The following is an 11,624-nucleotide window of genomic DNA, read 5'->3' as shown; positions in this document are numbered from 1 at the left end:
ATGGAACATGTGTACGTTCAAAAGTTGTTTTAGTAGTGCAAGAGAAAACTGAGATTGGACAGATAGTCTAGCTATCTGTCTGGATTTACCCTGCAGAGATCTGAGGAGCAGTTAATCATAGTCCTCATAAATCCACCGGAGTTTAAAATTCCAACACAAAGAAAGCAGAAGGTAACGGACATCCAGCTGAAAAGAGGGAATCCATAGAGAGGTTTTATCTTTCCCTCAACTGTATCATTTTAGCCTAAAAGTGTTAAGTACAATTAAATAAAACAGCTTAACTCAAACCTCCAAACAGCAAATTGTTGAGATCTCATTGTGATCTTTCTAAAATAAGTCCTTAAAAGTTGTATTCACTCTACATAATATAATTTAACTTAATAACTTGAAAACCTTATTTTCCCAGCAGTATCCCTCACTGTGGCTTTCAGCCATGCACATTTTTCATCTACATCATTTCATTGAGTTTTAATTAACACTACAAGGATTCAGTGTCCTCAAATGGCATCACTCGGAGCACAAATTCAACCTCATTAGCTCTCAATATCTCTTAAACCAAGCAACATTGTGCAATACTGCACCCGGTTTTAGTGTTATATGATAGATGACGTACATAATGAATTGATTTGTTGTTCAGCCAGCTATCCCCTAAACTACCCTGCTAAGATCTCAGACTATCCCTGTAGCTACTTTGTTATTAATAAGACTGAGAGATAAGGAGGCCCACCATCCCTCTACAACAGCTTTTCCACTAGCATGGCTGTCTTTCCTGTAATTTCTAAAAAGTCAAACTCAGAGCTCTTTGCTAACTTTACCTTTTTCTCTCTTTATCCTCTAACTTATGATTTTCAGCAATCTCATTCATCTCCCCTCTGCTCCATAGAGAGTCACTGAACTGCCACAAAACTAGTTCTAATACATTTACACCACTACAAAGTGTCAGGCAACTACTTCTCCTTCAATTGCTGCTTGCCTTCTGCCAGACAGCTGGAATTAAAGAATCAGCCACTTAAAGAGAAAAGGCATTGTACTTGTTTCAAGACCAGGGCACATTTACAGCCTCCTGCTGTACTGCAAAATTCCGTTAAAAGAATTGCCTATCGTTGAACAGAGACGTCTGCTGGCTCTGTGTGCGTGGTTTCGCTGGAAATGCCACCGGTTCATTAAATGAACTGCAGTCAACATATTAAGTTTGTTCCCATTTGAATTCTTGGTGCATTGAAGACTATTCGGAGGCCCTACCTGCCGGTGTTACAGTTATGTTTTTTAGGTGATCTATAAAATGTTATTATTTAAAACAAGCTCTTTATGGATTGCTTACGAGGCATGCTTAGCACATGATTGATCTGACCTTTCACAGACCGTCGTTCTTTGGGAAAACATCAGCCTTAACCTTTTTTAGCTGGATTACCCTGCCAGCGTCTCTGTTTGTGTGTGTGTTTGTGTGCTTGTCAGTTTGTGTGTGTGTGTGTGTGTGTGTGTGTGTGTGTGTGTGTGTGTGTGTGTTTGTGTGTGTGCTTGTTGTAAAACGTTATCTAGCAACGCCTGCCTAGAATGCTTTTATAAGGTTTGCGTCGCTGAAATGAAAATAATACATTACTGATTGATTGATTGATCTATCATTTCTGAAAGGGTATCTGTGTGTGTGTGTGTGTGTGTGTGTGTGTGTGTGTGTGTGTGTGTGTGTGTGTGTGTGTACGTGCCATGGCTTGATACAGAATAGAGATTGATGGAAGCTTGCCGTGAGGAGGATACTCAGTTATCTCCTTGTAATTAAAATCCACCTCATAAAGATTATTGACTCCCCCACCACACAAACCAGCATGCTCCCTCGCTTGGCAGGGTCTGCAAAGCGCTTCTTAAAAAATGAAAAATAGCATATTAAGCAGCACATATTTCCTATTTATGCGGAACATTTAGATGTGGTTAAGTTATCGTAATGTGCAATAAAACCTGGATGTGAAATTTGTAATCCACTTTGGAAAATTGCTTACTATATTGCTTTAACATCCCCTGAAAGAGCTTTTGAGATGTGTGTGCCAGGTTTATTGTACGCCATAATTTAAAAGTCCTCATTGCAGGCAGTAAATATAAATTTATTAGTGGCAGGTTTAAATAGGCAGACTGAGGTAGCATGAGTGAGTGGATGCTTGAGTGTTTGCTGTGTGTGTGTGTGTGTGTGTGTGTGTGTGTGTGTGTGTGTGTGTGTGTGTGTGTGTGTGTGTGTGTGTGTGTGTGTGTGTGTGTGTGTGTGTGTGTGTGCGTGTGTCTTTGATAAGTGCCAACTGAGAATGTGCTCCCTTTGCTCTGCACGCCACAAAGACAGATGAGTGGGTGTAGGTGTGTGGTGTGGGTGGGGTTACTGTCTCAATAAAGTGCTGTACATCAACTCCCCATTCCAAACTAAACCAAACTGAGAGTATGTAAATTTGAGTTCCCTTTAACAGTGTCTAATTGGGGGTCAGTGTTTCTTTTTGAATTTGGAGGAAATCAGACTTGTAAAGTTCAGCATCAAGCTGATCTGTGGTAGACTACGGCCTGGTTTCCTCCTAGCCACTGAATGGGCAGAACCACTTCTGTGTTATTCCAGCGTATAAAACAGCTACAACAAAATGAAACAGTCCAATGTTAATATGATCAGGAACCTACAATCACAATCTGGCAATACATTGGAGAGGGTCAGAAACATGTGAAGAGCATACCAACATATCCTCGTATGGCTCATATTTGCTTCCCATAGTTGAGATAAAAGTTTTGCCCTAAAATATGTGGCAAGTTGACATTGTATGTATTTCTGATGTATCTCTCTGAACATTTGGCCCTTTTGTTCATATCTCCAGCAGGTGGAGAGCTGCTTCTCTGGGGTCAGATCCCCTGTGTGTCCCGGGTCAGTGATCATCCAGGCCTCAAAAAGCTCTGGACCCCACAGCCTGTTCCACTGGCAGGCAGAAAGGTGTGTATGAGAAAGACTGAACATATTATTATTTTTCTCAAGTAGAAGAAAGCCCCAGGATTTTCTGGGTGTATAAGTTTTAGCTGGATATGTATAAATTCTTAAAGGGTCCACACTGAATCACATATGACTGAAAGCTGATTCTGCAGTGCTTTCTGTGTGTTTAAAGTTGAAAGTATGTAGCACCCCTGAACACAGCCCAATCAATGATGTCACAGCAGAATATCACAACTGATGGTGTAGCCAGAAGTGCAATATACCAGAAATAAATAAAGAAAATCTCATAAAATAGAGCCTTAAAATGTCTTTCAGACTGGAAAGCAGTGAATCTTAAATGGTAACCTCATCTTGCACAACAAAACAAAGAAACATCTTATTCATTCTCTAATTACCTCCCATTCAATTCAGCATAATCCAAAAATCCTGTTGCTGGGCAATTTTGGGGGAAATTGTCAGCTGATACCACATATGTGCTTTGAAATCTTTCACTGCTTTGAAGTCTAAAAACTATTTTCATTTTATGCAGGTGTGTGATGTGGCCTGTGGTACCTGGCATATGATGGCCCTCACCACAAGTGAGTAATCTGTCGTCTATCCCGACCCTAAATGTTCATATCTCTATGGCTAATTGTTTTAGGGCAATGAGAGTGCTTCACCTAAGGCAAAACAGTCAAATTCAGATTTTGCAACGTATTACTCGCCCCTTTTCCCTCCACACTCGCTTCTCTTCCCGCCTCCTCAAAGCCCCTCCTTACTCACTTTCTCACTCATCAAACCATAATTCACTTCAGAGGGAAGCATCATTAATGCACAGTAGGACACAGCAGCTTGATGTGTGCTAATTATATTGTGTGTTTTACACGCTGGATGACTTTTGCTTAGTCAGTGATGAGCTCAGACTCTGGTAATTGTTTTTTGGTTGTGATGAGTTTATAAAAGCCTGTGTGTGTGTGTGTGTGTGTGTGTGTGTGTGTGTGTGTGTGTGTGTGTGTGTGTGTGTGTGTGTGTGTGTGTGTGTGTGTGTGTGTGTGTGTGTGTGTGTGTGTGTGTGTGTGTGTGTATCTGGGCGTGCATCTTGGCGTGCAACGTATGTGTGTGTTTGTCCGTGGATGTATATGTGTGTGTGAACTTGTGGATGGTGAGAGCATGCAGATCCTCACATTTATATGTTTTGCTTATGCATGTGTAGTCTTGCATTAAAGCTGTGTGTATACAACATACACTGTTTTTATAAGTAGCCAGGAAGACGAGATTATTCCACCGCTGCACACATCACACGCCTCTGTGAACTTAATAATGATTACCAAAATCTCAAGATCATTCTGACACGTTAAACCTCCATGCAACTCAATCCCACACAAAACTTTGACATGCACCGTCAACCATGGCACTGCACTTCATGACTTGCTTGCATTCTCCGCAACCCATGTGATCCTTTATAGCACTGTACATCACTCAGTGCTGTTGCTAGAAATGCTGCTTAGCCTTTGGCTAATCACGCTGATTGGAGGTGTCCTTTGGCTCACCTGGGGGCTTCCAATCCTATTAGGCCAACCGTCCTGAGCCTAGCGCAACCAGCAGCCGCTCGTGTTTGATCACTGGTGCTTAGAGCCCACACTTGTCCTCTTACTGTATGTTGGTATTAAGGCATGGAGGAGAGGAGAGGCAGGGTGGGGTTTGGTGGTGGTGGTGGAGGGGGTTAAAGTGTGATCTCCTTAACTCTCTAGGGGGGCAGAGGGGAGTTTGGTGCCTCACCTCCCTCACTGACACTCCTCCGCTCCCCCAACTGGAGATGGTCTTTAAACTTCTGATGCCAGTTGAAAGGCGGAACACTGAAGATGTTTCCAAGCAAAAGGGAATAGAAATGGAGGGAATGGAAGAATGAAAGATTGAGAGAGTGGGACTAAGAATTTGAGTTTGAGGGTGTATGTTGTCTTACATTTTAAAGAATATTTTTGAGGGTGTAAGTTGTTTAGAGGATCACTAAAATTCTCTCTCACATCCCTCTCTTCTTCATTTTCCGTTCTTCATTTCCATCTATGGAAGCACGGCAGGTCTATCATCTCTTTGGAAGTCAATACACCAGAGCCTGTCACCTCTTTCACCCTCTTCCTATTTTTACCACGCACTCCCCCCTATCACTTCCTTCTCCCAACCTTCCTCCTGGCTGCTATTCTCCCTCACTGCACACCTATCACTATATCTCTCTTGTGGCTCTCCTTCTTCCTCCCCTTTTGCACCCTCCTTCTTCTCCCCCGGGCCAAGAGCTCCCAAGAAGAGCCATGTGTTTCTAAAGTGGACTGGATGGGAAATCGAAGCAGGGCTTCTGTGTTTATCAAGCCACAGCTCCGTCACCTTGCTCCTACTCCCGTCTGAAGGCCCAAAGGACAGCAGCAACAACCCTGCAGCACACATGCCCCTTTTTTCCCATGTGCACGACCACACACACACACACACACACACACACACACACACAGCATAGCACCTTGGCCTGTTTAGTTTTATTGCTGGTGTCAGGTGAGGAGGTGGAGGTGGGAGTGCTGTCTAATGTTCACCTTACACACACACACACACACACTCACAGACACACTCACTCTCACAGATACACACACACACACACACACACACACACACACACACACACACACAGTCATTTCCACCCCTGCCGACACCTTGGCTAACAAGACCTGTGAACCGCAGTGACAGAACTCCGAGAGTTGTCAGAGTCCCAGTCATTTAATGCCAAGACCCGGCCCCAGTTCTAACCCAATAGGGTTTCTGTATGCACACCAAGCCACAATAGGCTACACAGTGATATACTGAACATGAGTCTACTGAATACTACTGCTCCTCCAGGTTCATATTGTTTAAGTCAAACCGTTACTGCAGTCATTTACTATAATTCTTTCTATAAAATACTACATTACTTGCATGGAGTAATATTGGAGTTATCTGAGGTGGAGGTGGAGATGAAGTGTGTGTCTGATGGGACATGGTTCAGTTTAACTTCCCCCTCATTATGTTGATCTGCACCCTTACACATGACTTCTTTCATCCATAAATGTTTGAATGTATGCTATTACTCTCGTCTGTCTACTTGCCTGTGTAACAGTACAGTTAAGTGTCTGTAAACGTGCTGCATCTACAAGCATGTTTTATCTGAGGCTTCTAATAGTTGGAGTCATTACAAGTAGTTTTGCATGGACCACTGCCCCTTTTGTTGCATGTGTACAGGATGCTCTATTTTGTTTTGCTGTAATCACATAAGTGGAGGAGAAAGGCGAGTTGACTCTGGTTAGAGCCCTGCATGGCCCTGCTACCTTGGAAATGAACTGCACAAACAACGCCCGGCCATTGTGCCTAAGCGCTTACAATGATGCCATTTAAGAGAGTATTGATTCACCCAGTGCAGGGTCAATCATTGGATCAATCGTGTGTGGGTTGGTCGGCTGGAAGGCTGGTTGACTGCATGAATGAATGAATGGATGGTTGGATAACGGATAAATGGACGGTTGGATAGAGGATGGACATATACATGGATGTATTCATGGAAGGATACAGAAGGAGGAGACAGAAGTGTCAGGTCTGTCCAAACATAACGTTGTGTGGGTCTGAAGATTTCAGTTATTAGCGGTCTTTTGTGTAGGATTGTGTCCAATCTGTCTCGTATAGCTCTCAAACATCGCTGCCATTCAGCACACACTGAGACTTACTGTAAGTTAATTTGATCTTCTCAAAGAAACATCTCTTTATGTGAAGTCATTTAATTCAACAATAAAAAAACTTTGTATTACTTGGTCATAACTTTTTAGACTTATGCTGTAGTTGTTACTGAGGAGGGCATACAGCACTTAGTTACATCCAGTATGTATGGAAGCCTACTACCTAATGTAGTTATACCTAATGGTTTCTATAGATATAGTCAAGCTTAAATTGACATTGCTCAAGGAGTAAACTGTAAATATATATATATATATATATATATATATATATATATATATATATACTTTACTCACTCTTCTATGCCACAAATATATATATATATATATATATATATATATATATATATATATATATATATATATATATATATATAAGAGTGAGTAAAGTGTATATATAAATTATAAAAAAGAATCATTGTCATTAGTATGTTCGTAGATTCTTGTGATGTGTTTACACCAGGGTTGATTGACCTAGTTACCCAGCCCCTAGCAGCACAACATGGAGAAATGTAACACAATGCAACACAAGGGAGAGGTGTAGCCTTCTTTATTATTCTTACATGTGAAACACATGTGAGTGAACACATACACACACACACACACACACACACACACACACACACACAGAGCAGTGATCATCAGGGGCTCACAGAGGTCGTGCCTTGTGACAAAGTGAAAAAAGGGAGAGAGCTTATTTAAAATTCTGTAAGAGATGTCAATTGTGCCCTCTGCATATTTCTATGGAACATTTGTAAATAGATCCTTTGTAAATAGCTTCTCTCTTGCCAATCACCCTGTCTGCTCTCTGCACAGCAGCATTAAAAATTGATCCTTAGCCGCACCAGGGTGAAATGCTAACATGCTGCAAAATAATATAAAAAAAAAAAAATTTTTATTTTTAAAAATTTTTTTTTTTTTTTTTTTTTTTTTTAAAAAAAAAAAAAAAAAAGAAAAAAAAAAAAAAAACAACCTTTTAAAAAAAAATCAAAGGGAGGTACGCTGCAAAATAACTAAAAAAAAAAAAAAACCTTTATTTTTTGTTTAAAAGTGTTTTTTCTTTTGCTTTCCTTTCCTTTTTCTCCCTCTTTTTTTTTAGGAAGGAAAAAAAAAAAAAAAAAAAAAAAAAAAAAAAAAAAAAAAAAAAAAAAAAAAAGAGAAGCGGGGACCCGGGATATAGCTCTAGAGGTGAGGGATTTCACTAAGAGCAGATCTGGGAAACGACATGCATTGCTCTCTTCTGAATTTAACCTTAAGCCAAAGGTTAAAAATGCATTTGAACATTCCACAAGAGGGGAGCGAATGTGTTGGCAGTCCTTCTAATGGCTTGCAAAAAATAGCAGCTTTTTATTCAACTTAACCATGCAAGTAAAGAACAATCAGCAGATAGTTTGACAAGCCTTCAGCTTACTCAGTTGCGCAGCAATAGAAACCAACACACTCTCTCTCTAAACGATGTGTAAATAGTGACATGGCAACTGAAGTAAGTAATGAGATAAAGAAGCATGAGCAAAAGATTGGATTGAAGGAGACAAAAAAAGGTCATCAAAGTGTTGATTGGAGGTGCTGAGATGTGTGTTTGTGTTTCAGCAAGCCGAGAGAAGAACAGTGAATGTGCTCACTCAGAAACTGAAGCTCGCTTCAGAGACCTTGTCAGTGATCCCCTGCCGACGGAGCACACCGAGAAAGAAAACACAGTGCAAGTAAGAAAAACATACCTCCTCTTTCTTGCTCTACAGCCCTTTTATTGACTTACTTGCATACTGTATAGCTCAATCTGTAACTCACTTGCTAACTCAACAGCTCCCTAACTCTTGCAGTGGATCACTCCTGATTGATATCTTCCTCTTCCACGCTCCCTGTCTGCCTTGTTGACATCCTCACTCCCATGCATTCATTGTTTGCCTCTCAAATCCTCTTTCAGCATGTTTCAGTTTCCTTATACATGCTGTAAATCAACATATCTGTAATGAATGATACAACATAACAAAGTTGCGCTTGAGTAAACAGCACAGCCCTTAAAGCATTAGGTGTCGAATATATTTACTCACCTCTGTGAATATCAGGGAGGACCACTAAACTGTCACCCAGAGCCGCACACACACACACACACACACACACACACACACACACACACACACACACACACACACACACACACACACACACTCACACACAGACAAGCTCCCGCCCCTCCCCGTCTCTCTGTCATTCAGGTGTTTACTGTCATTCATACTGAGGGTTTTGTGCAATCCTCTCACCACACCTGAGTGCTCCCCACTCAGTGTCACTGGATTTACTTTCACCCCCACTTCCCCTCTCCTCCAGTGCACAGCCTTTTTCATTTTGCATTACAGCCATTCTTTTACACACGTCATTTCTTATGTAAATAACCATAGATAAAAAGACAGTAACAGACATTTTTAGATTTACACACACCGCTTGGCGCGTATGTTTTCAGTCATCCCCTCTCATCAGCCAGTTTGTTTGTAGAAGTGTCTTTGCCTGCAGCCATAAATTAGGGGTTGTGATTTAACTCATTGAGACAACAGAGAAATACAACGAAACATGAATAAAACAAATGATGTGGAGAAGGTGAGGGAGAGAGAGAGACGAGAGGAGGGTGAACTGAAGGCAAAAATGGGCCAGGATGTATTTCTGCTCTACTTTCACTTGGGGAAGGCTTCATTAAGAAGTCTTTTTCCAGAGTATGGTGGAATCTATGTGTGCGCACATGCATGTGCATGCACAGGAGTGTGCGTGTATGTTCACAGGTTAATGCGGGAGATTGTGTCGATGCACATGCACATTCATGCATACATTTGTGAATGCCTGTAAAATGATTTGTGTGTGTTCAGTGAGAGAGGACTCTTAAATTATTTACCCCCAGAACTCTCTAATTGGTATCAAGTTTTTAAATGGGGTCAAATGTTGCGGTGCCGTTTCATGCAGCTTTTCTCTTGCCTTAAGTCTGTATCATTACAGCTGGTGCTACAGTTTGATTGGGGCTCAGCTGTCAGACCAGACAAATGGGCTGAAGCAGAGGAGGGAATGTAGTTTTATTACCGTGTTAGTCCATCTACTTATGTCTATTACATAGAAAACATTCTAGGAGAGATCTGGTGAGTCGTAAACATCAAACAGATGCGCACACACACACACACACACACACACACACACACACACACACACACAGCCTAAGGCAGCGCACCTAAGGCAGCGCACAGAGCTGGTATTAGATTTAAGCCCCCTAATAAAGCCAATTAGAATTACACTTTGCTCTGATGAAGGCAACTTTACCAGGGCATGTTTCTCACCTCCACACATATGCATGCAGGGATGCAACATGCATGTACACACATACATGCATTCTAACTACTGTACCACTGGAGACTGGAGTGGATTTCTTGTTACATTGCCAAATGCATTTTCCTTATTTTAGACTTTGGATACAGTAAGTCCAGTTTAATCAATTACTCATTCAATATTACTTATGGAAAAGTAATTGCATTACTTTACTAATTACTCAAGAGCAAAAGTAAATTGTTACATTATTAATTGTATTTTGTTTGTTTCTCAGCACAGCTCTGTCAATGATCCCTTTTAAACATATGCTGTATTTGTATGTGGAAGTAAAGAAGGAGACGACGTGTCTTAACATACTTTCGTATACATCCCTTGTAGGGATTTACTGACCATCAACAACTAGCTTAAGGTAGCCCCTGTGACTGCACACAGCAGAAGTCCCATCCTCACAGTCAAGCCGTGGTGTTCACATACTCTCAAACTCTAAACACAATCCAATATATAAATTGGAAAACTTTTGGAGTTACCAGAAGGCGCAATTCTTACAGTAATGCAGACATTATTGCCCAACACCAAGTATATTGCACCTGCCCTGAAAATTCAATTTTAGTTTAGCCAACAAAGCAAAGGATCTCATATTCTCATTTGATGTGAATCAGTTAGGAGTTCAGAAATGGTTGCAGTTTATTACAAATGATATCCTTTGATATAGCTAAATACCTACTTTGAAATGTTTCTGTTTTACTATCTATTCATTTTGACTGTGCATTTGAGCTACCTGTGTCACAATAGGAACCACCTAAATAGATATTGTGTATCGCCCTGACAGGACTCCAGGCAGGTTCAACACAAGCTGCTTCACGGTCTGGAGAGACCAGAGGGCTCTGAGGAGTACGAGAAGGATGAAGAAAGTGAGAGTGCAGAGGAAGACGAAAGACTAAACAAAGAGGAGGGAGATGGAGCGTTACACGAATCAGCGTTTGCCATTGCCAGGTCTGCAACGGGGATGGACAGGAGAGGAAATGGCCACTCATCAATCAAATCCGACCAAGGGGATGAGAGGGAGAGTTGCAGGACAGCTGCAACGTGGGAGCTAAGGAAAGAACCATGCAGAAGCAGAGGAAGCAGAGATGTTGTATTCACCACTTTGCATCTGTTACCCAGGTCAGAAGGAGAGCAATGCAGGCCCACTGCCAGCAGCTTGCCCCGGCTACTCACAGGACATCAGGCTCATAGCAGGGTTTTAGATGAGGTTCGGATGGTGAGTTTAACGATATGATCCCAGAGAACAAATCCAAATGATCCAGCTTGTCGCTAGTATGTTTCACGTATGTCTTCAAAAGACAACAAGCATCTGGGTTTGCACACATTTAATCTTATTTCTTTTTCTTTTTCAAATTTGTCTCTTTAAGTACAATCCATTGCTTTTGTTAGATAGTTAGACAGTAGAGAGTGAATGGAAACATCTGGATGACCCGGTGATGTCACTGGGCTGCTGGCCCTTAACCCTTTATTTGTTATACTTACTATGAATTGTCCTTCTACAACATGCCTGAGAGAGCTAAGTGGTTTTGTACTTTGAGAGGCAGTATTACATCACTTTGGCTGAGATTAAAGAAGCAAGTATACATTAGCTGGCTGGCAGG

The 11,624-nt window shown here is 41.4% G+C and overlaps 1 protein-coding gene across 1 annotated transcript in view; it reads left to right on the top strand.

Moving 5' to 3' along the window:
- The window catches only part of LOC120560105 (ultraviolet-B receptor UVR8-like), a 300,069-nt gene extending 288,445 nt beyond the window's left edge, over nt 1–11,624 (top strand). Inside the window, exons 10-13 of the mRNA XM_039802276.1 lie at nt 2,841–2,953; nt 3,480–3,528; nt 8,263–8,375; nt 10,808–11,624. Coding sequence (XP_039658210.1) covers nt 2,841–2,953; nt 3,480–3,528; nt 8,263–8,375; nt 10,808–11,257 — 725 coding nt within the window. The 3' untranslated portion in view covers nt 11,258–11,624. The remainder of the gene's footprint in view (nt 1–2,840; nt 2,954–3,479; nt 3,529–8,262; nt 8,376–10,807) is intronic.

The sequence above is a fragment of the Perca fluviatilis genome, chromosome 6 (assembly GCF_010015445.1).
Source record: "Perca fluviatilis chromosome 6, GENO_Pfluv_1.0, whole genome shotgun sequence".
Taxonomy (NCBI): Eukaryota; Metazoa; Chordata; class Actinopteri; order Perciformes; family Percidae; genus Perca; species Perca fluviatilis.
The sequence above is the reverse complement of the archived record's forward strand: the minus strand, read 5'-3'. Positions and strand labels throughout refer to the sequence as shown.